Source organism: Mus caroli, chromosome 10, assembly GCF_900094665.2.
Source record: "Mus caroli chromosome 10, CAROLI_EIJ_v1.1, whole genome shotgun sequence".
NCBI classification, from domain to species: Eukaryota; Metazoa; Chordata; class Mammalia; order Rodentia; family Muridae; genus Mus; species Mus caroli.
In genome coordinates, this window is record NC_034579.1 from 119996374 (window position 1) to 120024072 (window position 27699).

The 27699-nt window shown below is 52.2% G+C and overlaps 2 protein-coding genes across 3 annotated transcripts; one reads left to right on the forward strand and one right to left on the reverse strand.

Annotated features, from left to right (window-relative positions):
- The first annotated feature begins 535 nt into the window (after positions 1–535).
- On the forward strand, positions 536–19450 carry Stat6 (signal transducer and activator of transcription 6). Of its 2 annotated transcripts, none has more exons than XM_021175148.2 (22): positions 536–617; positions 5441–5577; positions 6232–6370; positions 6651–6734; positions 9656–9794; positions 9912–9964; positions 10116–10264; positions 10962–11093; positions 11203–11391; positions 11998–12085; positions 12222–12344; positions 13909–14001; positions 14280–14486; positions 15701–15795; positions 15885–16021; positions 16333–16479; positions 16664–16727; positions 16824–16928; positions 17094–17165; positions 17946–18011; positions 18102–18230; positions 18308–19450. In XM_021175148.2, exons 2-22 carry the CDS (start codon positions 5462–5464, stop codon positions 18492–18494), a joined length of 2514 nt encoding a protein of 837 aa, XP_021030807.1. In that variant the 5' UTR covers positions 536–617; positions 5441–5461; the 3' UTR covers positions 18495–19450. The 2 variants fall into 2 exon arrangements, with proteins under 2 accessions (XP_021030807.1, XP_021030806.1); XM_021175147.2 differs by lacking the exon at positions 536–617 and adding an exon at positions 1484–1808.
- Nab2 (NGFI-A binding protein 2) lies at positions 19419–27034 on the reverse strand. The gene is made up of 8 exons (XM_021175149.2): positions 26872–27034; positions 24835–25257; positions 22716–23589; positions 22221–22354; positions 21816–21867; positions 21598–21730; positions 21197–21388; positions 19419–20250 (listed from the first exon to the last, which is right to left on the reverse strand). The coding sequence occupies exons 2-8, from the start codon at positions 24915–24917 to the stop codon at positions 20141–20143; spliced, it is 1578 nt and encodes a 525-aa protein (XP_021030808.1). The 5' UTR covers positions 24918–25257; positions 26872–27034; the 3' UTR covers positions 19419–20140.
- Positions 27035–27699: the final 665 nt, after the last annotated feature.

A 27699-nucleotide genomic window follows, 5' to 3' on the forward strand; every position in this document is an offset into this window, starting at 1 on the left:
TCAGTTCTTAGCATCACAAGTCCTGTTGCTGTTTGTTGCATATTTCTAAGCCTGGTACTTGGGAAGTGAAGTTCAAGTTTGTCCTTGGTTACTGGGCAATTTCAAGGCTATCCTGGGCTATATGACCCTTTGTCTCAACAACAGCATCAACAACCACAGCCCAACCAAGTAGTTGAGCAACAACAACAACAACAAAAGTATCTCGTGCTTGCTGTTTACTAGGTGACCAGAGTTCCTCTAAGCCTTTATGTATTAGTATATTCTATTCTCACAACCCCACAGACTAAGCCACTCTGTGTGCTCCATCCTACAGATAATGAACCAGCCAATTCTGCAGTTAGCATCTTTGGCAGGACTTGAACACAAATAGGCCTTGCTCAGAGTCCATGATTATATTATATGTACATGTACAGTTTGCTCTGGCACCTGGGTGGATCTAAGCTTGCACTTTGTACAGTGCCCGCCAATGTGCAGGGGAAGAATCAGCTCAGGCACCAGGGGGCGCCAGAAGCCTGGCTTTTGCTCTTTCAGCCCAGCCCTGAAAGGCAACAGGAAAGCCAAAATTCCAACTTGATACAGCCACCCTCAGACTATCCCTCCATACACTCGACTTTCAGGTTTGGCCTTTTGTTATCCTCCTCAGCAAAAACTTCAGGACAGTCCTCTGGTTATGATGGTGATTCAGAGGCTGAACAAGGGGCATGTGTGTGTGTGTGTGACTCTAAGAGGTTCTGAGGGCTGTCATGTGTGAGAGCCTGCTGCTACATGTGTAAAGCTCAGGCACCCGTGCGTGCGTGCGTGTGTGTGTGTGTGTGCGTGTGCGTGTGTGTGTGTGTGTGTTTTCGTGTGGCTAGGGAAATTGCACATATTTGTTTTGGGGTGTGTCTCAGTGTTTACCTCAGAAACAGATAGGAACTTTGCCAAGGTTGCACAGCATATTCACATTCAAACTTGGCACCCTATGAATATTCTGGCAGCCCTCAGTGGCTATCACTAGGGTTTGGGACGTGGTATCCCCGAATGGGTTCCTTTTCCTCCAAGGGACTCCCGGAGACTTCCAGAATTCTGAGCTAAGGGTTCCCCTCCCCCACTTCCTCCCTACAGTATCACGGGACTTCTAAGGCGTTCCCGCCTTGGAAGGAGGTGAGCCTACTTGTGCAGGGGCCTTGGGCTCCCAGATGTTTTTCAGGGTCCTCCACTGGAGGACGCATACAACCCAGATGCCCCATAGCACAGTTCCCTGAGGTCCCAACCTCTGGCCCGGAGAAAGTTTGTGTGGTAGCTAGGCAGTTCGGGGTGGCATGCCTCTGCCAGATATTAGGTGACTTTTCCGAGGGGTGGGGAATGGATCAGTGCTAAGGGGATTAGAGTAAAGGTCAGCCTCCCTCCAGTGTGGTTCAATGGAGCTCCAGCTTTGCCCTCCCCACGACGTGCTTCCCCACCGGGTACATACATGTTCACCCCACTTTCTTCCTCTTCCTCCTCCAGCCCACTTTCTCTTCTCTGTGTCGTCAGAGCGCCAGGGAGGGACCTGGGCAGACAGAGAAGCCGGAAACAGCAGGCCGGGGCAGCCAGGGTTTACAGTGAAGAAGGCCCGGAGACGAGTGCGTGCGTGCCTGTGTGTGTGTGTTTGTGTGTGTGTGTGCGCGCGCGCGAGCGTGTGCGCGCGTGCGTGTGTGCATATGTGTGTGTGTCTGTACACATTGAGTTTTTAGGGCCAGCCCAGAACCCGCTGGACAGACCTACAGACCCATGGGGCTTGGTAGTGCCCTCTGAGAGAGGGAGAAGATAGCAGCGGGGCTGCCGAGGTGAGGGGACGTCTGCGAGTAGGGAAGGTTATGGGGGGGCTTTGACGAACCGTGAGGGATGGATTTTCGGGGCCTCTCGGATCCTCCCCCCTGGGCGGGGCAGTTGGTCCCCTGGAAATTGTTTCTTCTGGGGTTAGCTGACGGCCCTGGGTTTTGGCAGTTTCCAACTTTCGAAGGACTCGGGTGGGTACAGGCCTCCACATTCCGGTCCCCAACGTGTCGCGTCACTTTCCCCAATCCTCAGCCCTGTGCCTCCTGGGTCTTGGGACAGTCGCTGGGCAGAGGAGAAGAAAGGTTCTCTGGGTTGGGGGACATGGCTGCCTTTCCCTAGAAGTTGATGCTCCAGGGTCCCCGAGCCTGTCCAACCCCTAGCTGCTGCCCGCTAAAGGTTCCTACTCAGGGTGTGGCTGGAGGGTGAGAGAGACCCAGATGTAGATCTCATGGTGCCCCAGAGGAGGGGGACTTTCCCCCTCACTTTTTTGGCCGCAGTAAACCCTGAGATTTCCCCGTGGAGGGCTGCCGGCTGGGGGTTAACCCTCCTCATGCTGACCTGGCTCCACCTCCTCCCACCCTTTCCCACCCCCACCAGCGCCGCCACCGTCATATATACACACACTTTGGACAACTTAGGGAAGCCCTTGACTTTTGATATTGAGGTCACACGGTCAGCGGACTCGGAATGCGGGAGTGGAGGGGATAGATTTAGGCCACCAAGCTTAGGAAGAAGCTTCTAGGGCTTCCCCTACGGCGGGGAGGGAGAGTCTGGAAGGGAAAGCTCGCCCCGCCTCTTGAAGTGTAGCTCCGCCTTCCCACCCTACGGGACTGATCTCAAGTAAGGTCGGTCCTTGTCCTAGCCCGACCTATAGACCCTGCAACGTTACCGGCAGCTCAGGAGAGAAATATGGCTTAATGGCGTCTGGGGGTGGGGGGAGGATGAGACTTGAGTCATTCTACAGGGAGATTTAGAGGAAATTGGAGCTGCTCCTGGCTTGGCGGTCCCGGTCCCCAGTAGGGTAAGGATAAGGCCAAAGGTCTGGAATCTGAACATTCCGGAGACTGGGAGGAAGAGGGAACAGAATCCTCTCTTAAATTTGAAAATAAGCCAAATGTGACTCTTCGGGGTGCCCCACCCAACGGGGTAGACAGTTTTAGAGCAAAGTCTGGTTGGAGGACCCTAAGCAAGAGTTGAAGACTCTGCCTTTGGGCGTGAGAACTCAGGGAGTGGGAGAGCAACGGGGAAGATGGTTAGGGGTAGGCAATGTCCTGTGAAGCGGCCTCCTTCTCTTCTATATGGGAGTCCTGTGGGAGTTAAGAGGCTCAAAAGGCAGGAGGAATTGGAGAGACCCAGGGAGTTTCCATCCCATCTTCCTCCTCCTCCTCTCTGAGAGGTCATTATGAGAAATGTAAACTGAGAGCCATCCCTCCCATCAACCACTGAGCCATCCCCCTCAACCCAGCCCACTCTGAGGCCCCTGAGAGAATCAGGAGCCAGCACTCCGCTCCCTCTCCCTCCTCTTCCCCTGCCTTTTATCTCCTTGTCCCCCACTTCCAGACTGATCAATCCTCATTGCTTCTCTGCTCTTCCCTCCCTTTCCCCCTTCCCAGCTCTTCCTGTCCTATCTGTAAGGTGATGGGATCTCTGAGCTGGAGGGAATTCTAACAGCAGAGTATAGTGATTAATCCCAATGATGAGTAAGAGCCAGATTACTAACTCCTCGCCCAGTGGCCTTGGACGAGTTAACCTTCCTGAGCCTTAATTTCTTCATCTAGGAAAAGGGATAATTGTATACTTTAAAATAGGCCTGGAAAGATGGCTCAGTGGCTAAGAGCATTGGCTGTTCTCCTGAAGGACCTGGGTTTGATCCTCCCAACACCCCAACACACACACACACACACACACACACACACACGGCAACTCACAACTGTTTCTAACTCCATTTCTAGAGGCACATATATACATAGGCAAAACCATTAAGATAATAAAAAGCTAAAAATAATATTGTGAGGGGGCAGGAATGTAGCTCAGGAAAGAGCACTATGTAGCATGTGTGAGGCCCTGGGAGACACTTGCACACGCGCACACATGCACGCATACACACGTGTATACACACATGCATACACACCTACACACGAGCACAGGCACAGACACACATACATACACACATGCGCGTGCACACGGGCACAGACACACATGCACACACATATACACACTCTCGTGATTGTACGCATGCACGCACACACACAGTTGTTGCAGTGAGCTAAGGTATTGAGTATGGTATACCTGTTATGGAATAGTGCATAACGACTTGTAGACATTGTTATTCTACCACCATCTTCACCACCTAGCTTGGTGACTTTTGCAGTGCTGGGCACTGAACTTACAGTTTCACAAATACTAGGCAGGCACTCTACCACTGAGGTGTCGTTCAAACTTCCTCATTGTAACTCTTGTTACAGTATGATGCATAATTTATTTGTTATTGTTGTTGTTGTTGATCTCTTTGTGTGCCCAGTTTACGTATTAAGCTTTTCATAGATGTATATGGGAGAAAATATAGTAGACACAGGGGTAGATGCTGCAAGCTGTCTCAGGCCCTATCCATGGTCTTGGGTCAGAATGATGTTCTGCGTGCTCTTTTCAGACACTGGTGTCACATAGATTAAAATCTGAAGTTGGAGTCAGGTGTGGTGGTGCGCGTCAGTAGTCCCAGCCCTTGGGAAGTGGAGATAAGAGGATCAAGAGTCCGAGGCTGACCAGTCATTGTGGTGCATGTCTTTAATCCCAGCTGGCAGGGGCAGGGGCAGGGGCAGGGGCAGGGGCAGGGGTAGGCAGATTTCTCTGAGTTCAAGGCCAGCCTAAGCTACATAGGGAGCTCCTCTAATGTACTCAGAGCACCTGCCTACCACATCCAAGCCCCTGAGTTTGTTCACAGCACCTCTAAAAAATTAAAATTGTTTCCTGCTTTCAAGTGTTTAAAAAGAGAAAAGGTATGGTGACATGCACTGGAATCTCACTTGAGGGGCTGAGAAGAAAGGACTCCTTGAGTTCAGGAGTTCAAAGGCAGCCTGGGCAACATAGCCAGAGAATCTTAAGACAAAAAATTTAGAAGGTGCCCTATTCATTCAGCCTTCTTTTTTCATGATAAGAAGATCAAACTTCGTAGAGTAGAGTCTTTATACCCCCCAGAACCAGACCAGGTCCCGAGCTACAGTGGAAACCACCTGTCTCCATGGACCTTGCTCCTCCCATTCCGTCTTGTGTCCTCTTGTCCCCTCACTGACCTGGCTGTAGCTCTTCAGCTTGCCCGTGTCTGCCGCTGAAGGTTTTGCCTTGTTTTGGACACTGCTGCCAAGGGAGCCTGTGGCTTCAGGTGTCTTGGAAGTGGGTATGATCAAATGGCGGAAGGAGAATATTGTGATGCTCCACTTCCTAACTCAACTCTCTGGGACTTTAGCTTGAGCCATGAGAAACTAGAAAGAACCAGAAGCTCTGGAAAGATCCAGCATTCTAAGCCCAGCAAGACTGAAGGAGGTTCTCAGAAAGGCCATCTGTATGGAGGAGCTGTGGCTGTCCTAGCAGCCAGGCTGCTTTCTTGGGAGCCTCACTGAAAGGCCTTGTTCTTCTTCCCCAGGCACCCTGTATATCCCAGATCATGTCTCTGTGGGGTCTAATTTCCAAGATGTCCCCAGAAAAACTGCAACGGCTCTATGTTGACTTTCCACAACGCCTGCGGCATCTCCTGGCTGACTGGCTGGAGAGCCAGCCCTGGTGAGTCTTGTTCTGTGTCTTCTCCCTCTTTTGAGAGCCCTTGTTGCTAGTAGAATTCAGAATTGAGGACTTGTTAGTGTGTGTCAAATGGCCTAGACTTGGTGGGCCGTACATGTAGACATTGTAGCTCTTAGAAGGCTAAACTAAGAAGGGGAGTCAGGGCTGGAATAGAACTTTTCTTACAAGCCAGCAGAGTGGGGAGCAGGGGTCATGGCTGGCGACTACAGAGAACCTACCTAGGTAGACGAGAGAGAAAAGAGACCTGGCTTCCTTGCTATAATTGAGTCTCAGAAGCATTAAAGAAGTCCTGGGGGCTGGCGAGATGGCTCAGTGAGTAAGAGCACTGACTGCTCTTCCGAAGGTCCTGAGTTCAAATCCCAGCAACCACATGGTGGCTCACAACTACCCGTAATGAGATCTGTCAGCTACATTGTACTTATGTATAATAATAAATAAATCCTTAGGCCGGAGCAGTCAGTGACTGAGTGAAGTTGACCGGAGTGAGCAGAGGTTCTAAAAATTCAATTCCCAACAACCACATTGAAGGCTCACAACCATCTGTACAGCTACAGTGTACTCCCCATACATAAAATAAATAAATAGATCTTTAAAGAAGTCCTGGCCTGAGGCATCCTAATCCTGCTTTCCTCACAGGGAGTTCCTGGTCGGTTCAGATGCTTTCTGTTATAACATGGCTAGTGCCCTACTTTCTGCCACCGTCCAGCGTCTTAAGGCCTCTGCTGGAGAGCAGGGGAAGGGAAACAGCATCTTGCCGCACATCAGCACCTTGGAGGTAGGGCAAGACTGGAAGGGAAAAGGTTGGGTTGGGTCATGACAGAGCTGGAATGAGCAAACTGGACACATGGTAGATGTTGAAAGCACTTGCTATTCCTGTGGTTAGGTGCTAGCTGGCATGCAGATCGGTTTTTAAAGCAAGTAAATGTATTAAACTTGAGAGTCTATGGTTATGCTCTCTTGACAGTTTGCACATGAATGGGGGCAAGGAATTGGAGGGAGGGAGGGAGGGGGCATGGGTAAGGGAGGCTAACAGCTCATTACTATTAATTCTATAGAGCATCTATCAGAGGGACCCCCTGAAGCTGGTGGCCACCATCAGACAAATACTTCAAGGGGAGAAAAAAGCTGTTATAGAAGAGGTAATGTGCTACCCGACTTCCTGTGTGTATTAGTCACGGTTCTCTGGAGGAATAGAACTTACAGAATGGACACACACATACACACAAGATTTATTAGAATGCTGTATAGGTTGTGGCCCACCTAATGCAACAATAGTGGTCTACCAAACAAAAGGACCAAGAATCCAGTAGTTGTTCAGTATATGAGGCTGGATATCTCAGCTGGTCTTCAGTATACACTAGAATCCTGAAGAAGTAGGCTCTAATGCCAGTGAAGGAATGGACTGGCATTGATAGTGAGAGCAAGCAGGCAGAGAGGGCAAGCTTCCTCCTTCTGCATCCTATGGCTACAAGCAGAAGGTATGGCTCAAATTAAAGATGGGCCTTTCCACTTCAAAAGACCTGGATTAAAAGTGTGTCATTCCGGGCTGGTGAGATGGCTCAGTGGGTAAGAGCACCCGACTGCTCTTCCGAAGGTCCAGAGTTCAAATCCCAGCAACCACATGGTGGCTCACAACCATCCGTAACAAGATCTGGCGCCCTCTTCTGGAGTGTCTGAAGACAGCTAGAGTGTACTTCCATATAATAAATAAATAAATCTTAAAAAAAAAAAAAAAAGTGTGTCATTCCTAATCCCAGCATTTGGGAGGCAGAGGCTGGTGGGTCTCTAAATTCCAGGACAGCCAGGGTTTCATAGAGAAACATTGTGTCCATCAACAAAACCAAATAAATGAAAAGATGTATCTTTCCACCTCAATGATCTGGAACAGGTGTGGGTCTTCCCACTCCTTTACAGGTGTGCAGTCATTTGGGTTTAATTGGTTCCAGATACAGTCAAGCTGACATCTAAGAACAGCCATAGCAGTCCACACCCTGTCACCTTGACACACAATCACCTCCTTAGATCATGCTTAATTTCCAAATGAAAACAATAACAGGTCATAATTATGCCTAACATAACTATCCAATGTATAATCTCAAACACATTATATTCTTAAAATAGACAGTGACGATGTGCCTTAAGGAACATTCTTTTAGTATCTTAAACTTAAATATTACATCCACTGATATTCTCTTAATTGATGTTACAATACAAGATAAAGAAATTGAGGGAAGAAAACACAAATACCTGTACAAACACATTTTTAAAAAAATATGACAGAAAGACTCATGTCAGTTATAATTCTTGTTTCTGTATCTCATCACCCGGCCTTAGCTGGCTTTGGTTTTTTTAAGTAATTTGTTTTTTGTGCATTTGGTGTTTTGCCTGCATGTATGTCTGTGTGAGAGTGTTGGATCTCCTGAAACTGGAGTTACAAAAAGTTGTGATCTGCCATGTGGGTGTTGGGAATTGAACCTGCGTCCTTTGGAAGAGCTGCCAGTGCTCTCAACCACTGAGCCATCCCCTCCAGCCCCCTTAGCTGGTATTTACAACCTTCCTCTACTACCTATTCTGTCTTCCACTTTTAGCAATCACCTCAGCAGGTCTTGACATTTTCTTCCTGGAGGACTGACTCATATCTTCATTTCTGAAGGATCTGTGCCCATTGGTTTTCTGCCTGGATTAGGTGGTTATAATTTCCCACTGGCTTTAATTACAGGAAATGGTAGCACCAAGAGACCAAGAGATGCCATAAAACAGCAGCTCTCAACCTGTGGGTCATGACCTTTGGAAAACACCTATTTCTTTTCTTTCTTTTTTCTTTTCTTTTTTTAAATTTAATTTTATTTTATTTATCATATGTAAGTACACTGTAGCTGTCTTCAGACATCCCAGAAGAGGGCATCAGATCTCATTATGGATGGTTGTGAGCCACCATGTGGTTGCTGGGATTTGAACTCAGGACCTCTGGAAGAGCAGTCAGTGCTCTTAACCGCTGAGCCATCTCTCCAGCCCTTTCTTTTCTTTTCTTTCTTTCTTTCTTTCTTTCTTTCTTTCTTTCTTTCTTTCTTTCTTTCTTTCTTTCTTTCTTTTTTTTTTTTTGTTTTGTTTGTTTGTTTTTTCAGACAAGGTTTCTCTGTCCTGGAACTCACTTTGTAGACCAGGCTGGCCTCGAACTCAGAAATCTGCCTGCCTCTGCCTCCCGAGTGCTGGGCTTAAAAGGCATGCACCACCACGTCCGGCTGGAAAACACCTATTTCTGATGGTCTTAGGAAATGAGACACTGGCTCAATAACAAAATGACAGTTATGAAGTAGCAGTGAAAATAAAATTTTAGTTGTGGTTCCTAAGACCATCAGAAATAAGTTTTCTGATGGTTACAACCCACAGATTGGAAATCTATGACCTAAAGGATTGCCTGCACTCCAGGCAAAATCTCTCTTACCCCCCTTGTAGAGAAGCAATCCAATGTCCCCATGGTAATCTGGATCAGTCGCCCTTCCTAACACTCTTATCCTTTCTTAGTCTGTGGGCTTCAGGGCATCAGAAACCCAAAGTGGCCAAGGGGATGTCTGAGCAATGGAGTGTTTGTGTGTCTCCTGGCAAGAGCGCTCCCTCCTCTGGAACCAAAACTCCTAGGCCAGCAGAACTTAAGGCTGCAGGAACAGGAAGCAAAAATGTCTCTATTAGGTCGCTAGGGGTGATGTGAGTGCAACTATTTCCTTTTCCACCCCTTGACTCCTGGGCCCACAGATCCTAGTCCAAGCCATGAAAACCTAGGAAAAATTTAAACTCAGGACCCAGGATAACCAAAGGAAGTTCATGGGGTTAGAGTAAACCCCAAACCACGTTTGGGGAGGCTTCAGACAGAAGTTAGTTCTGCCAGGAGAAAAGTCTTATCTCGAGGAAGTTCTGAGAGGTTTGGAAAAACTGCCAACGGAACAAGAAAAACAAATGGTGTCAACTTCTGTGGCGGGGTAGAGGTAAACATAGAGGACCGGTTAGAACAGCTCACCTCTTGGTATCTGTACCCCCTCCCCTGCTGCCCCATCCTGTGCAGTTCCGCCACCTGCCAGGGCCCTTCCATCGGAAGCAGGAAGAACTCAAGTTTACTACAGCCCTTGGAAGGCTTCAGCACCGAGTAAGGGAGATCCGACTTCTCCGAGAATCTCTGCAGCAAGGGGCCAAGACTGGACAAGGTGGGGTTCAGGGCCTCGACGCCAGAGGGTTTGGGGGAGGGTTTAGAAGTGATCTTTTCTTGGATCTCTGCCTTGAGTGAGGCTCTTTACACCCCTGACTTCTGCCCCTGCCCTCAGTGTCTCTGCAGAACTTGATAGACCCTCCTGTCAATGGTCCTGGTCCAAGTGAGGTGAGTAATGGGCTCAGTTGCTGGTAAACCTGAAGGATGGAGTTGACTGAGCTGTGTGAGGGGACACCAGGGAAATGGGAAAAAGTCCTCCTATCAGGTGTCCCAGGAGAAAACAACAGTGGCTCCGGCTCAGGCTCTTTTCTGCTCTTAGGACTTGGCCACGATGCTGCAGGGGACTGTGGGGGACCTGGAGGCCACCCAGGCCCTGGTGCTGAAAAGGATTCAGATTTGGAAGCGGCAGCAACAGCTGGCAGGGAATGGCACACCCTTTGAGGAGAGCCTAGCAGGGCTCCAGGAGAGGTGAGGACAGGGCTGGCAGACAGGGAGCATAAAGAGTATGGGTACCCACTGTCTCTGCAAGATGGCGCACTGTGGGGGGGGGGGAAGGAGAGAGAGAGAGAGAGAGAGAGAGAGAGAGAGAGAGAGAGAGAGAGAGAGAGAGCTGAGGACAGGGCCAGGACTTACAGGAGCCAGTGGCTGCGAGGCTGTGCACGGTGTTCACAGATCCTTCACTGGTATCTCAGCTGAGAGAGTCATCCATCATTTCTCTCTTCAAGTCCATGCCCAGAGGAATGGGGAGGCTGTCCTGTTTGTTCTTAAGACATAGCCTTACAGTGTAAGATGTCCAGGCTGGCCTTGAACTCACTGCACGCCTCCTGTCTCAGCCTCCCGTGTACTGGAACTATACATGTGGGTCACCAGACCTCACTGTTGTTGGGCGATAACACTTTCCAGTTTTCCCTAAAGCACACAGTGCCTCTGGTAGTAGAACTGTGAGAAGAGACCACTGGACTCTCCACAGGGAGTCTGGACCCTGTCAGTGAGCTCCTCATCCAGAGCCAAGACAGGTCCTAGAACCCCTTCCACCCCAGGTGCCTTGCATACACACCCACAGCTATCCCATGCCTTCTCACACAATAGCCCAGTGCTCTCCCTGGGTTTGGGCTGAAGAAAACAACCGGAAATCTGTGCTCCCTGACAACCATCCTGGCCCCAGGTGTGAAAGCCTGGTGGAAATTTATTCCCAGCTGCAGCAGGAGATTGGGGCAGCCAGTGGGGAACTGGAACCCAAGACACGGGCATCGCTGATAAGCCGTCTGGATGAAGTCCTGCGAACCCTTGTGACCAGGTATATACCATGAGCCCCTACTTGGCTGTAAGTAGACCCCAGGGAGTGAAGGGGTTTGTAAAGATGGGACCCAGGATCTAACACTGCTGTCTCCCTCTCACGACTCCAGCTCTTTCCTGGTGGAGAAGCAGCCCCCCCAGGTTCTGAAGACACAGACTAAGTTCCAGGCTGGGGTTCGATTCCTGCTGGGTCTGCAGTTTCTAGGGACCTCAGCCAAGCCTCCAATGGTCAGAGCTGACATGGTGACAGAGAAACAGGCCAGAGAACTAAGCCTGGCCCAGGGGCCCGGGACCGGAGTGTAAGTAGAGACTGGCTCTGGGTTGGAGAAGGGTCTGATGAGGTGATAGGAGTTGAGAGGTTGGCTTCATAAAGAGTGGAACCTGGGGAAAGAGACCTCTGGAGCGTGGAGACACTGGACTCTGATTAGTTAAAGCAGAGGAAGAGACTAGATCTGTTCAAGGGAAATCATCAGGATTTGGCCAAGATGGAGACTTCTCTCTTAAAAACCCTAGAAAGGGATGCCAACAAGATGGGGCTTGCTGCGTGAGCTCGATGACATGGATTTAATTTCTAGAACCTATGTAAAGGTGGAAGGAGAGAACTGACTCCTAAAAGTTGTTCTTTGACCTCTATATGAGCGCACCCCATCACACACAGGCACAACAACGGATGATGAAAGTTAAAAACCAAACAGGTGGTTCAGTGCAGTGGGAAGACAGGTTCTTAGCATGCCAGGGACTGGGCTCAATGCTAGCAGTATATATAAATACACGCAGAGAGGAGGGGGGACATGAGTAGAGTCATAGAGAGCGGGGGCCAGCGATAGCAGTGGTCAGCACCATTCCCCAGCGGCCCACGCTGCTCACCTCGGATGAGGCCGCTCACACTCCAACTCCCCTGGCAGGGAGAGCACGGGAGAGATCATGAACAACACGGTGCCCCTGGAGAACAGCATTCCCAGCAACTGCTGCTCCGCCCTGTTCAAGAACCTGGTGAGAGGCTTTGGTTGCGGGTGTCCTCAGACTGTGTGGCTGACCCTTCTTCTCGGAGAGGCTGTTGGGGACCCAGAGAGTAAGCTATCAACATCCCTTGCTCTCTCTTGCTCCCCTGCATTCCCCCCCCGCGCAGCTCCTGAAGAAAATAAAGCGCTGTGAGCGGAAGGGCACAGAGTCTGTCACCGAGGAGAAGTGTGCTGTGCTCTTCTCCACAAGTTTCACATTGGGCCCCAACAAACTTCTCATCCAGCTTCAGGTGAGCACAGACCCCACCAGCCCTGCTGCAGCCGGGGACCCACTCTTCCTCGCCCCACTAGAGCCCTGGATCCCCCTCCTGACTGCCTCATAGCCCACTTAGTATCCGAGTTTCTGGGATAACCGACAGAGGTGGGAGGAGCAAGCACCGGAAGGACACATCCAGGGAGTTATGTGTGTAGCAACCAAGCTTGCAGTTGTGGTGGTGGTGGTGGTGGTTGTTGTTTTGTTTACTTTGTTTTGTTTACTTTCTCGAGGCAAGGCAGGGTCTCGTGATGTAGTCTCGACAGGCTCTAGACTCTTTTCCTCGAAATATCATCATTACTGCGAGGGGGTGGGGCGGTGCATGCACAAGTCACCGTGTATGTGTGGAGGTCAGAGGGCAACCTTTCCACTTTTATCTGGGTTCTGGAGGTTTAATTTGGGTCACTAGGCTTGTGCTGCACACATTTCCCCCACTAAGCCCTCTTACTGACCCTCAAACTCTTTTTCATTTTGTTCCTCTCCTCTCCTCCTCTGCCCTTCCTTCCCCTCTTTTTTTTTTTTTTAATAGCCTTCTTCTGTAGCCCAGGCTGGCATTACATGCAATATCTTGCCTCAGCCTCCCAAATGCTAGGGAGTATAGTCTTATACCACCAAACCTCACTCTCTAACACTTATCAAGCACTTTATATACATCAGGAGATCAGGGCACTATTATCAATGATATACACATACTTGTGCACATATACACACTTGTGCACATACACACACTGTGCTCATACATCAAGATCTTTTTACAGATCAGGGCACTGTTTCCAATGATATGCAATCACACACGGTGTGGTAGTTTTTGGCTTAGGGTTACTATGATAAAGACCATGGGCAAAAGCAAAAGCAATTTGGAAAGAAAAAGATCTGTTACATCTTACTGTTCAGGTAACGTCCATCACTGCGGGAAGTCAGGCAGGAACCTAGAGGCAGGAATGGAAGCTGGGGCCATGGAGAGTGCTGCTTATTGGCTTGTTCCTCCTAGTGTGCTCAGCCTGCTTACACATACAGCAGGACCACCTGCCCAGGGGTGGTCCCACCCACAATGATCAAGGCCCTCCCACATCAATCACCAATTAAGAATATGCTCCACAGGCTTGCCTTTGGATCAGCATCACGGAGGGCAGTTTCTCCACTGTGGTCCCCACTTCTCAGATAACCCTAGCTCATGTCAACAAAAACCCAACTAGGACATGTTTCTAGATAACACGATAAGATAGGTACTATTGCTACCCTCAGTTTACTGATGATGACCTCGGGTCATAGAATAGGTTCAGTAGTTTGCCCAGGTCACACAGCCTCTAGGCATTGGGATTTGTTTGAGCCTGAAAGTCTGGCTTTCTAGCACTGAGTTGCAACTGTTTCTCTATACCACTGCCCTCACTCCGTCTCACAAAGTGTCCAGTGATGCACTACCAACCTTTAACTATGTCATACGAACTAAGGGCTTCCCAGTACACTGGAGTAACACTCAGCAATCTGAGGGCACTTCTGACTTCAGCAAGAAGAAACTCCTCTCTTCACCCTGTCTGTAGGCCCTGTCTCTGCCCTTGGTGGTCATCGTGCACGGTAACCAAGACAACAATGCCAAAGCTACCATCCTATGGGACAATGCCTTCTCTGAGATGGTAAGGAAAGACCCGGAGTGGAGACAGGGGCAGGGTGGGTTCTTCTGTGGTGAGATAATGGGCTGTCCTGCCTGGTGGGTGGCAGGCATGTTAAGTCTTTCTTGTGGGCTTGCCCTTTCTGCTTCTACCCATGCTGGTCACACCTAACAGTTGTCACACCATGACACCACAGACAGCAGCTGAGAAATCTTGATGTCTGTGAGCCAGCTCAGAGAGCTGGGAAGAGTGGAGGCTGTTAGGAGGAAGACTGGCCATGCGCTCTCTCTCCATTTACCCAGGACCGAGTGCCCTTTGTGGTGGCTGAGCGAGTGCCCTGGGAGAAGATGTGTGAAACTCTGAACCTCAAGTTTATGGCTGAGGTGGGGACCAACCGGGGACTGCTTCCAGAGCACTTCCTGTTCCTCGCCCAGAAGATCTTCAATGACAACAGCCTCAGTGTGGAGGCCTTTCAGCACCGCTGTGTGTCCTGGTCACAGTTCAACAAGGTCATTCCCCTGCTTTCAGTTTCTGACCCCAGTTATTCACCCTCTGGTCACTCAAGAGCTCCTTTGCCTTTGCTCATTGTGTAGCTCAGACTGTCCTCAGACTCACCAGATAGCCCAGGCTAGCCTTGACCTCACAATCCTCCCACCTCAGTCTCCTACAGAAATGCACAGGAATGAGCCACCAGGTCCCACAGGAGCCTGTATTTCTGACTTTTATTTTATTTTTTATTTTTTAAGATTTATTTATTTGCTGGGCAGTGGTGGCACATGCCTTTAATCCCAGCACTTGGGAGGCAGAGGCAGGTGGATTTCTGAGTTCNAGGCCAGCCTGGTCTACAAAGTGAGTTCCAGGACAGCCAGGGCTACACAGAGAACCCCTGACTCAAACAAACAAACAAACAGATTTATTTATTTTATGTATGTAAGTACACTGTTGCTGTCTTCAGACACATCAGAAGAGGGCATCAGCTCTCATTACAGATGGTTGAGAGCCACCACGTGGTTGCTGGGAATTCTACTCAGGACCTCTGGAAGAGCAGTTGTTGCTTTTAACCAACCGCTGAGCCATCTCTCCAGCCCATATTTCCAACTTTTAATATCGGCTACTGTATTTTTCTCTGTCTCCAAAGTGAGGTGGCTCAGGACTGAGTCAGTTACAAGAACAGGGAAAGGAGCCCGTGTCTGTGACCATGTTATCATCACGCAAGTCACCGAATGAATGCTAAAGTCACTTTTCAAGAAACAACTCCTTCCCTTGGCTCCCACTTTAGGCTTTTCCTCTTTCAAGCAAACAAACCAGAGGGTGGGGGAGAAGAAGCTCATGTGGCCAGAGAAAGCATCGCTGAGGAGAACAGGGCATCAGGACAATCATCTTCCTCTCGATGGACCTTTACCGGTTCCCACTGGGGATGCGACAATAGGCTGCAGGCTTAAACCTCCACCCTGTCCCGCCAGTAGTGTGGACCTAAGGAAATCACTTACCTTTCCGGCTTCCATTCCATTGCTCTGATTGTTATGTGATATACAGAAAGATCAAAAAAATGAATATACAGGAAAGCCTGAAGGAGTGCCTAGGGTGGTTGGGGTAAGCGGTTGTCGTTGATGGGCCTTAGGTCCACTTTGGTCTTCAACCGTTGATCCTCAGACTCTCAAAGCCCATGCTTGTTCCAGCTCAGCCCTTCCCCAACTCACCTCTGTACTCCTCCCCACTTCAGGAGATCCTGCTGGGTCGAGGCTTCACGTTTTGGCAGTGGTTTGATGGTGTCCTGGACCTCACCAAACGCTGTCTCCGGAGCTACTGGTCAGATCGGTGAGTCCCTGCCTCAGGGACCAAAGGCCTATGGCTCCCTCTTCACACCCAGAACCCAACAGCCATGTCTTCTCCCTCATTCTGACCAGGCTGATCATTGGCTTTATTAGTAAGCAATATGTCACTAGCCTTCTCCTCAACGAGCCAGATGGGACCTTCCTCCTCCGCTTTAGTGACTCTGAGATTGGGGGCATCACCATTGCACATGTCATCCGGGGCCAGGATGGTGAGTCACCACAGTCCTCTGACTCCATGCTCTCTCCTGGGGGGGAGGGGTTCTGGGGGAAGGAAATGCCCCAGCTACCCTTGATGTCCACCTGATCTTCGGGAACTTCTTCCTAGCATCTTACTTCCCATCTTCCTGTGGTCTAACCTTCAACTCCTATGGCAATGGAGACGAGAGGGTCTCCTTCACTCTAGCCTTCTCCCTAGGCCTTCTCTCACCTGCCCTGGTGGGTTGAGAATGGATCTTGTGATGGGGGCTGGGGAAAAAGAAATTTGGACGGGAGGACACTTAGGGTCTCATTCCTCTTCTAGGCTCCTCACAGATAGAGAACATCCAGCCATTTTCTGCCAAAGACCTGTCCATTCGCTCACTGGGGGACCGGATCCGGGATCTTGCTCAGTTAAAAAACCTCTACCCCAAGAAACCCAAGGATGAGGCTTTCCGGAGTCACTATAAGCGTGAGCGGGCAGCTCTGAAACCTCCTGTTACCCACTGTCTCCCTGTCCTGGCTTGTGCCCTTTCTGTCCGTTGTCTCTCTTTTCTCCCATTTTGTAGCCCCTCCTCCACCTGTCCATCAACCTTCCCCCCTCCACCTCTGTGGCAGTGGGATACTCCACAGTTCACCTTTCCTTCCTGTCACAGCCGAACAGATGGGGAAGGACGGGAGGGGTTATGTCTCTACTACTATCAAGATGACTGTGGAAAGGTGAATAAACGGTTAGTGGGTGGAGACTGGGGGACGTACTTGTCGGCAGGAAGGAGTGACCTTTGTCAGTCACGTGTGCTTCCTTTTCTCCTGTAGGGACCAGCCCCTTCCTACTCCAGAGCCCCAGATGCCTGCCATGGTGCCACCTTATGATCTTGGAATGGCCCCTGATGCTTCCATGCAACTCAGCTCAGATATGGGGTAAAGAGCTTGAGAGACAGGAGGGGACTGGCCTGTGCGCAGGCTTTCAGTGTAGCCAGGGTCGGCCGAGCAAGCTGGCCTTTTCAGATTGAATTTTTCTTTCTCAGAGGCAGGGTGTGGGGTTATCTGGGAGAGCTCGCACTGGAGTTTGCTTTCTTTCCCCAGGTATCCTCCACAGTCCATCCACTCATTTCAGAGCCTAGAAGAGTCCATGAGTGTACTGCCATCTTTTCAGGAGTAAGTCAGATGCGGTGGGGCAGCGTCCTGTCACAAGCCATGAATAGCCGGGCTTTGCGGAAGCAGCCCCGGCTGAACCCCCATCCTCCATGTGCTTGTGGGAGTGATGTCTAAGACTCAGATGGCCAGGGTTTGAGGTCCTAGCCTCCGGCAATAACGATAATGACATTATGGTGAAGGTTACACGAATTCATAATGTGTGTAGGCCCGAGCTGAGTGCTTACAACAAACAAAGCTAGCATATTCTCTCTCACCTGTGAAATTTACAGTAACTTATTTGCCGTATATTTGCTGTATTGCTGTGGTGCTGGGGGCTAAGCTCGTGCTAAGGACTGAACATGTGCCAAGCGCGTGCTCTGCCACTGACGACATCCCAGCAGCTGGGGTGATTTTTTATTTATTAATCTTTTTTAATCCTAAAAATGACGCAGACTTTTTCCTTCCTCGAGTACCTTGGTGGTTTCATCAGCTCTCAGACAAGGGCTTATCTAACTTCTAGGATTTGATGTGGGGTGGGCCTAGGGAACAGAATACCTATCGTTCAGACTGGACACACTGGAAACTCATACACTATTTTACGGGGGGTGGGGGTGGGGGTGGGGTAGGGGTGGGGGTGGGAATCTGGTCTCAGAGCACAGAAATGTCTTCTTGAGGGAAGCCAGTCAGTGAGATGCTAAGTCAGGTCTTAGCATGGCAGCTTGTTTCCTGACTCATATCTTGACTTTTGAATTCTCATTCTCTCTCTTTCTTTCTGCACCCGCTTTTCCTTCCTGCTTCCAGGCCTCACCTGCAAATGCCCCCCAACATGAGCCAAATAACCATGCCCTTTGACCAGCCTCACCCCCAGTAAGTGACAAAGCCATTCCTGGCCCCACCCTCTCTGTTCTTCCCTTGCCTACCCCACCCCTCCTAATTTCCTCTTCTGACCCCTGGCAGGGGTCTGCTGCAGTGCCAGTCCCAGGAACATGCTGTGTCCAGCCCTGAACCCATGCTTTGCCCAGATGTGACTATGGTAGAGGACAGCTGCCTAACTCAGCCTGTGGGAGGTTTCCCCCAAGGCACCTGGTGAGTAGCAACCCGGGAGTGAGGTCTGAGACAATGGGTGCTGTGCCTGCTCCCCTACTTCTCCCTCCTCTTTGCAGGGTCAGTGAAGACATGTACCCTCCCCTGATGCCTCCCACTGAACAGGACCTCAACAAACTTCTCCTGGAGAACCAAGGGGAGGCAGGAGGGTCCTTAGGAAGCCAGCCCCTCCTGCAACCATCTCCTTATGGGCAATCAGGGATCTCACTGTCCCACCTGGACCTAAGGACCAACCCCAGCTGGTGATCCCAGCTGGAGAAGCCCAGAAACAAAGCCTCTTCTGTCTCTATGGACCCGCTCTGGACACCTGCTCATGCAGGTGCCTTCCGTCTCAACTGTTCCTTGGTCAAGAGAAAAGAACTGGTTGGGAGAGCATGTGGTGTATAGAACTGTTGTGCTCTGTCCTTCCTGCCACATCAGGGCCCCCCTTTTCCAGCACTGGGTGCAAAGGGATGAGTGGGGTGTTAATGCTCGAATGTGATACGACTGTATCACAACACACACGCACACACAACAGAACTGTGTTGAGCCAGGGCCTGGGACTCAACATACAGAAACATAGAGACATTGTGCCAAAGACAGAGGGCATATAGGCCTAGGGCATTGAAGCTGGGTTCAGGTGACTCTGGGAGGGAGAAAAAGTAAAAAGTAGGTATACAGTCACTGGTATGAGTTCTACCCAGATTTAAAAAAAACAGGACTCCAAAGCTCCAAATTCTTGCAAAAAAGATGCCTAGTGACATTTGAGACTGCATTCTAAGAGCTAAGCTTGTGTATAGCTGTACCAATGTTTACCCAAGACATGTTAACCTATAGGAGTCACACATCACTGTATGACCACACAGAACACGTATCTTCTGCTTTTGCCAGTGTGACCTTAACATATCTGAAAGGCTGAGACATTGTATAAGACAGCAACCCAGTATCATTTGGGGAGTAACTATGTGGCTGTGACATGCATAAAGCTCTAGCCTGGGTAACTTGATGCTTCCAGTGTTTCCTAGATCCTGGGATAGAAGTAGGGATGCAGACCTCTCTGTGTAAACTCCCTGGGCATTGGGGCCCTCAACTGCTGTCTCTTGTACTTTTCTGTCCACTGCCAGCTCTGCCCCCCTACCCCGGCTCTCACCCAGTCCTTTTTCCCTCACTGGAGGGGAAGGGGGCCATGGATCCTAAGCCATAAAATAAATTTTATTCCAAAATAACAAAATAAATAATCTACTGTACACAATCTGAAAAGAAAGACACGCTAAGTGTTCGACAGGTGCTGCAGTCCTGCCGGCTGAGGAGGCCCAGGGTCCAACCCAGGCCTCTAAGGGGCTGGTGGAGGGAACTTCGGGGCACCCTCCCACACAGTGCTGAGAGAAAGGACTGCGGGGAGGGGGGAGATGAGAACGGGTGGGCAAACTGCAGCACTTGTTAAATTAAAGAAACAAACTAGAAGCACAAAAAATGGGGATGGGGAGGGGAGACCCAGTTTTCCCAAGCCCCCAGTCTCAGAGTGAAGGGTTCCACTGTAAGTCGCTAGACCTTCCTGGGGAAGTTCTTTCTCGTGTCCAAGCGGAGTAGTTCAGCTGCTCACACCACTGCTGGCCACCTGGAGTGTGTGTGTGTGTGTGTGTGGTATGAGAGAAAGGAGAGCCCCAGCAGGCTGGAGGCAAAGTCCGTGCCCCTGAGCCGGGTGAGGGCACACCTTGCACCGTCCTTGTGTCCTCTGGCCAGGCCCCTGCCTGTTATTGCTTGAAGCCCCATAGTCCGGTGCCCATGGGGCGGATGGGAGGCAGAGGGCAGCAGAAGGATCCTTCTAGGGTAGTGGCGAGTGCAAGGGTGGAGAGTGTGGGGGTCTAATTGAGCCAGAAGTCTGGGTCCTGGGTCTGAGACTTCCCCCACTTTCACTGCCGGCTGGCTTCTGCCTCCACTTTAACGCTGCTCCTGCGGCCCTCCACCAGAGCAGGATGAGGTCCCGGGGCAGGGCAGCGGTCCAGCAACCCCTCCTCGAACTCTGTAGGAAAGAGATGTAGGTTGGTTAGAACACTGGGTTGGAGGCTGAGCAGAAGCGTTGTTATGAGGCCAGGCACAGAAAAATGCGAAGACAGCTCCATTTATTGAATTACTGCCTCCTGCCCACTGCATGTGTATGGGGGTTCCATACCCAAGCCTATGCAGCTCCCCCTCCTAGTTTGGTTGTGTGTAGCTCTCTGTCTCTGTGTGTCTCTCTTTCCCTGTCTCGCCCGCCTCTGCTCTGCTGGAATTTCTGGTTCTGTCAGGAGCTGCGGGGGCGGCTTGGCTCTGACCTCTCCCCCTCCCCCTTCCCAGGCCCAGCCACCCCCCTCCACTCACCTCGGGTCCCCTCCCAGGTCTCGCCCTCCCTATAAGTGCTCCCCGAGTTTTTGGTAGCCAAATCAGGGGAAACACAGGAAGCTAGACTCCCAGCTCCTCCCTCAAGAGAAGCACCCCCTTCAGTCCCCGCCCCCACTTCCCACCCACGCACAGTTTAAAAATACCAAGCCAGGGTTGGTGGCTTTGCCTGCGGCGTCACTCTCAGCCCAGCGGCTGCCCGGCCCTCTCCTTTCCTATGCACACATAAAGTGCCCAGTTTGGGCTCCTTGGTTTCCAAGCTGGGGAACCCTATACCCACAACTCCCAGCAATTCCATCCCCCGCATTAGGTAGCTCTAGCCAGGCCTCCCTTACTGCTGTCTCCCCTGCTCACCTTCACCCCTCATTCTGTTCTCTGTTCCTTGGTCAAAGATCCCCACCTGAATCAGACCCTCCCAATTGGAAATAACCCAGTAGTAGCTTGCCCTGTTCAAGGTCTGGCTAGCTGGAGCTCCTCCTACTGTTCTGACAGCTGTATCCCTCTTCCTCCCTCTGGTCCTAGAAAATGAGGACCCACATGGGGGCCTGAGTAGCTGGGGTGTTTAGGGACAGCACTGCTGGCTGCCTCACCTGCGAGAGGCGGCTTCGCAGGCACACAGGGGCTGAGGCGGCCCACACGATCATGGGAGACGAGGCGGGCGAGCCGCAGCCCCTCATCCATCAGTGTCTGCTGCAAGATGTGGCGGCTCCATAGCCCATGCGCTGGCAATGCCAGGGGCAGGTCAGCAGGGGGCGGCGTCAGCCTTGGGCACGACCCCACAGCTGTGGGCATGGGCACTGGTCAGGTCAGGGGCTGCCGCCAACAATACCCACCCTCAACCGACAGTCATTCCCATAGGCTCCTCTGTCCCCATCCAGCCAGGCCTCCCAACCCTGTTCCAGGCAGTTGACACCTGGCTCATTCCTGCAACCCACCCGCCCCGCTTCCACCGCCTCCCAAAGCAGAGAAAGGTGCTCTAATGCACACTCACCCTGCAAGTGGCCATCCAGGCTCTCCCCAGACAGACTGGCGCTGTCCTCCTCTAGGCTGGGGCGGTATGGGGGTGCATAGGACTCAGGGCCTGGAGGAGGCTGCTGGATTTCATTATGACTCTGTTCTCCAACCTGTGGATGCCCAAAATTTGGAAAATAAGGACTCAGCAAGACAGTGGTTGGGGCAGGCTGCCATTCCCTGCCCCCCAAACCATACCTCTTGTTTCAGTTTCTTCAGTGGTGGGCCTCCCAATTCTTCAGAGTGAAGCCTGCAAAAAAAAAAATGGGGAAAAAAAAAGAGTGGAATTAGGAAGGGCCCCACAACTCCACAACCCACGGAGTGCACAATCCGGCCAGGAAACATGCATTACTTAAAAACTGCAGGAAGAAGCTGGTTGGACAGGAGCTGGAAGTCCAATCATTATCATGTGTGTGTGTGGGGGGGGGAGGGGTTGGGAACAGAGAGCAAGCTTCAGACAAGTTTAAGTTGAGTTGGCAAGGTGAAGACATGCAGGTGGGTGGTAAGCAGGCCTAGAGCCGCCTGAGCCACAAGTGGGGAGAGCCAAGTCCTTGGCAGGATTCCAACCAAATGGCCCTGGGGAAGAGGGGGAGGGGGTCTCACCTGGATCCCTTCAAGGAAGAAAGATAGGTGCTCTCTCGGGCTACTTGTCGGGACAGTGAGAAGAGTTCTACCCTTCGCAGTAAAAGAGTGTTGTCCCTCATGCAGAACTGGGCAGCAGCCTCGTTGATGGTCAGCTGTGGCAAGAGGACAGCCAGTGTGAGTCCTTGACTCTCCTACTGTTTTTTTCCCCTTTACCACCAAGGGAGGCCCATCCAAAGACTGCCTGCTTTAAATAATACCCAGGAACTGCCTGTACTTAAAGACAGTGGTGGGGACATTGCCCCTATCCCGGCCTCCTGCACCTAGGATGTGAGCAGCACGGGGCTCACTGCTATTATCTCAGCTTCCCTTTGGGTGACAAGAACATAAAGCAGCAGCAGGGTTGGGTATTGTGGGTGTGTGGAAGGAACTTGGGTGGACGATGGAAGAAGTCTCAGAGGCAAGTGAACTGAGCCCCAGGAGTGAAGGGCAGCCCTGAGGACCCGGGGTCCTCACCTCGTGCAAGCTAAGCTGTTTGCCCTCCCGCCTTTTGGAGTCCAGGCGGCCGTAGATGACGCTGTACTTCCGGATCTCCTCTTCCTTCTGGCCGTCGTGATCGTCCATCTCAAAGATGTGCCCCACGCTCCGCGCCAGCTTCTTATTCAGCTTCAACAGGGATGCGATCTCTCCAGTGTCACCCCTGGGGAAACTCCGGAAGATCCTCTCCACACTCTCCACCACCATTCGCACCATCTCTGGTTCCAGGCGGTCTGGACCACCCCCTGCACCACCAGCTGCCACCCCCCCAGCCCCAGGCCCCTCAGGGACTCCTCCCCCTGCAGGTGGGGAGAAAGGGGGAGACCCGGCCTCCTCTTCTCCCCCTGCTCCAACATCAGATTCTGGAGTGCTCTGGCCTGGCCAGATCCGGGGATCCCCTGCCCCAGGTCCTCCAGGGAGTGGCGACAACTTCTCTCCAAGTTCGAGGGGACTCTTGGGGCTAAAGCTTCGAGCACTGCCGGCCTTTTCTCCTGGGCTGCCGTGCCCATTGCTCATGCTCCCTTTCCGAGTACCAGCTGTCTCAGAGATCTTGAAAAGCGGGATGCTGGAGACGGGCACAGCAGGCACTGGTTGGCTGAAGAGCCCTGGGTTGGTGGCCCATTCTCTCAGAGCCTTCTGTAGACGTCGGACATGGAGTGGTTTGGTGGCCATGCCCACGAGTGCCATGATTTCCAGGAACTCCTCCTCGCCCGCCTCACACAGCTGCTGTACATCATCTCCTCCCTGCTGGATGAAGGTCTCGTAGTAAGAGAGGAGGTTGGCGCGTTGCAGGACCCGATACAGCTGTAGCTCACCCAGCGTCCGAGGCAGTGCCATGGCTGGGGCACTTGCCCTGAGGGGGAAGGGCAGGAGAGAGGCAGTGAGTATGAGTACCCTGCTGGGGTACCAACCCACACTAACAACTGCCCTCTTTCCTGGACAGTGCCCTCCGATCCCCAGGAGCACAGAAGGCCGGTTGCCCGACCTAAGCTATCAGGAAAAACGCTTACCTTGTCTTTTACTTTGATCTTTCTGGTCTGGGCAGCACAATCTTGAGCCCTGAGACTCATAACTTCCCTGAAATGGCTGGACCCACTTCCCTCCCAACTACAGTCCTTACCTCTTCCCCCTAAATACTCAGCAGCCTCAACATTACTTAATGTAACATCCCATATTAAAGTTAACTTAGAATACTAAGAGCTATTGCTGGCAGCTTTACTCCTTGGCCAGGTAGCTGAGAGGGAGGGGTGTGGCCTCTTCCTTGGCATTTAGGGAACCTGGTAGACCCTTGCTCCTGTTCTTCGCTTCCAAGGATTAAAGCACCCTTCCTAGAATCTGTCCCAACTTTCCAGGCTGCCCAGTTCCCTTCAGTTACCCCCTCTCCTTTGATTGGTCCTTCCTACTATTCAGCAGGCCCCTCTCTTCTGGGAAAGGGGGAGGGAAGCCTTGATTGTTCTGCTCTGGGGCCGTTCTTCCCACACACTCCCACAGTAGCAGCGTCTGTGGGCGAAAACCGCCTGGGGGCTCCCGCCTACTCTCCTCTCGCTTGTTTTCCACCCTTATCTTCGACAAGGGAGTGCGGGAGAGGTTGAAGGTCTCTTGAGGAAGGGGCTGCACGCCGGAGCCACCCCTCCTCACCCTGTGAATGGTCATTTCACGGGCAAGGGAGGCCTGAAGCACACCCCCTTCAGGCCCGCAGATGCTTAACTCAAAGGAACCACCTTCTCCCGGATGCCTGCTAATGACACACTGAGACAGCTAAGAGCCCCCACCCCTCACACTGTTGATAGATCAAGCTCTGGAGCTTCCCTTGGCTGGGGGGACATTCTTTGCAGAAGGCTCATGTGCCTGGTTATGCCCACTGAGTAAACCTGGAGTGGAAAACGAGGCAGTACTCTATCGTATCCAGGTTCATCAGGTCTTTGTTTGCTTCCAGGATCCCCTATTTCGAATACTCACCCCCCTTTTCCATCAGTCTCCACCTCCCACCTCCGTCCCGCTTCCCCACGTCCTCTTTTCGACCTCCACCCTTTAGACCCCATTCCGGAGTCCAACTCCACCCATCTCCACTCCCTGCCACCTCCTTTTGCCCACTAACTTGAATCTGGGTTGCGGGGTCCGGCGTGTGTTATCCCCTCTGCCAGGTGGCTGTTCCGCTGTGGGAGAGGGAGCTCTGTGCATAGACGGCCAGAGATCACCAGTGACTCCCCTCTCGGTGCCCGGCGCCTGCTGCGCGCTGCTCTTTGCCTGGCGCGCGCGGCCCGGGTCCACCGCTGTCCAGGCTCCGTCCCTCCCTCCACGTCTTCTCTCTCGGAGCCTCCGCGCCTCTGTCTGTGCCTCTGCCCCCACCTCCCCGGCTGCGCTTGCCGCCTCTCCGCGCCTCCTCCCCCGCAGGACGCACAGGGAGCGAGGCCCGGCGCTGCGCTGGCTGCCGGGCTGGCGGGAGGAGGGCGTGGGCAGAACCGGGGGCTGGGTCCGGAGGCGGTGGGTGGGAGCCCAGGCCTGAGCCTTGGAGAGGCTGCTGCGGAGATTGAGAGGAGGAGACTTGGGGGAAGGTGGGGGGTGGGGTGGGGAGGGGGAAGGTGTGGAGGTGGAGGCGGGGACTCAGGAGTCGGGCGCTGAGTTGGGGACCGAGGTGACCGAGGCCGAGCTGTGGAAGGGGGAGCTTGGGGACCCAACGGGCGGGGCAGGTCGCTCCTTGCCGCCCACGCCGGATGCACAGCCGGCCCTCTCTGCGCCCACGTACCCACGTGAGCGCCCCGCCGGCTACATTCCTACTCCCTGCACCACTCCTACTCCTGTGAGCCGAGAGCGCAGTTTCACAACCACGCACAAGTATACAAAGACACGCGCACGTACGTGCACACGCGTCCAAACAACGACGCGGACGCCCGTTGGCCGCACTCCGGCCGCGCCGTGCCGTTAGTTTGAATGTTAGAAGTGATGGGGGAAAAGTTAGCGAAGGGTCGGGGTGTGCGGTTCCTCCTGCTCGGCTCCCCTAGGATGTATCCTTAGGGTAAACCTGTTTGCGCAGGGCTGCGCAGGAATCCCTTCGGTGTCTTAACACCGTTCTCTGGCCTAAAGGTTGTAATATGAAGAGGCGGCTCTCAAACCTTGGTCGTAAGTTATACTAGAATCTACTATTTACTTGAGCGTTGGTTAGGCACGTCGGGGTTGCTAGGTAGAGCCCGGATGGGTTTACCATGTTTTCGTGGCACCCTATTTTCTGATGGCCATGCCTTACTGCTTGGACGACTAGATAGCAAAGCCAGGAAAAGGCAGCTACCTTCTCTGAGGTCATGAGTTATTGAACCTCTCTGGACAGTGAAGTGGAAGCTGAGCAAGAGGCTAAGTAAGAGTAGTCTACGTGACTGCCCACCGTGGAGGACCGCCTTCAAGGAGCCCAACCCCCTCGGTTTCTTCTAGACCCATCTGGTTCCCATTACACGCCCACGGCTAGGAGGGTTGGGGGGGGGTATCGGGCACGCGGGGGTTGTGTAGGCCTTTGGGGAAAGGGAGGGTGGGGGTGGGAAGCGTGGCCGACTGGTCAGAGGAAACGTCCCTCTAGTTTGAAACCTCGGCTCCTCCCCTCTGCTCAGCACTTGTGAGTGGCTTGCCCCAGCAGGGCGTGGGTGGTGTGGGTCGGGGCGGGTTCTACATTCCAGATTCATTCCAGACTGACGAGGAGGGGGATCTCTTGGTTTCCCGAAGAGGGATGGGTACTTTAGGAGGAACGATTTCAATAGCTCAGGTTTTTGTCTTCCAAACATACTAGGGATTGTAGGAAGGTGCAGGGTCCTTCTCCTGACCCTTTGCTACTAAGGAGGGCGCGACTAGACGGCCTTTCCTTCAATGTGTGCGGCGCCCCTCCCCCACACCCCCGTCCGGTTATTTTGGAGTCTGGGCTGCCAGCCGCTGGCCCCGGGTTTCCTCGTGCCCCCGCCCTCCCCCCTGCCCACGCTCCCCGTGACGCACATCCTTCGCCCACACTGCCTTTGCTCCGGGCGCCCCCCTCCCTCCCACAGGTCCCTTTAGGGTGGCGCTAAGTCCTGGGGTCTGGAGAGAGAGAGGGCAGCTAGTGCCGCGGTAGGGGGTGGGGAAGCTTGGGGCGTGAAGCCGGGGAGCCGGAACTTACTGTGTGCCTGGTCCTGGTCCAGGAAAGAAGACGATGGAGGGAGACGCCGAATCTGAGGCCTTGGCTCCCGTGTTTGGGACCAGGAGGGAAGGAGAGGAGATAGATTTCGCTGAGACACGTGCCCGGGTCCCTTTGTGGGTCAGAATGGGTCCCGATGAGAACCTGAGTGTGAGAGTGAAACTACGGAGTATCATTTGTAGCTTTGTTTCTCAAGACTTGCCATGAGATTTAAGTAGAGCGCCTGTGTGGAAATTGTTAATTGTAGCTAGTCAGATCGAAGACTATTGACAGTATTTTGAGTTTATGTGTTTGTTTCTTTATATCTACTTGTGTATCTGTGTCTGTAGATTATATCCAAGTCCTTGTGTGTGTATTTTAAAATACATACATTAGGAAAAAAAATACAAAAAAGCAGCATTGACTTGTCAGGCCCCAGCAGAGGCCCAGAGCGCCCCCGCAGCCCGCAGCCAGAGCAGCTGAGATGTCTGTTCTTCGCTTTCCTCCCACGGCTACCACCCCCACATACCCGCCTACTCTCTTCCGCTGAGAACAAGGAATTTCCAGCCTTTGGCAAAGGGTGTGTGTGTGTGTGTGTGTGTGTGTGTGTGTGTGTGTGTGTTTTCGCACAGACAGGTGTGTGTTGGGGGTTGACAAAAGGGGAGTGGGAACTTTTTTTTTTAATTTCATTTTCTATCAGGCTCCATTTTTCCCAGTGCCCGAATTTACCTTCCTCTCTTGCTCTCCCCCTCGCGCCCCCCCCACCCCCAGTAACCTCAAAGGCAGAACACAGCCAAGTGATGTCATTTAACCAAAGTTTAAGATTCCCTT

Coding starts and splice junctions, on each gene's coding strand:
- Stat6 (XM_021175148.2), top strand. CDS start 5,462: ATGTCTCTGTGGGGTCTAATTTCCAAGATGTCCCCAGAAAAACTGCAA. Junction 10,265..10,961: donor CTAGCAGGGCTCCAGGAGAG/GTGAGGACAGGG, acceptor TCCTGGCCCCAG/GTGTGAAAGCCTGGTGGAAA. Junction 18,012..18,101: donor TTTGACCAGCCTCACCCCCA/GTAAGTGACAAA, acceptor GACCCCTGGCAG/GGGTCTGCTGCAGTGCCAGT.
- Nab2 (XM_021175149.2), bottom strand. CDS start 24,917: ATGCACAGAGCTCCCTCTCCCACAGCGGAACAGCCACCTGGCAGAGGG. Junction 23,590..24,834: donor ACCCCGCAACCCAGATTCAA/GTTAGTGGGCAA, acceptor CTTCCCCCTCAG/GGCAAGTGCCCCAGCCATGG. Junction 21,868..22,220: donor TCTTCCTTGAAGGGATCCAG/GTGAGACCCCCT, acceptor TTTTTTTTGCAG/GCTTCACTCTGAAGAATTGG.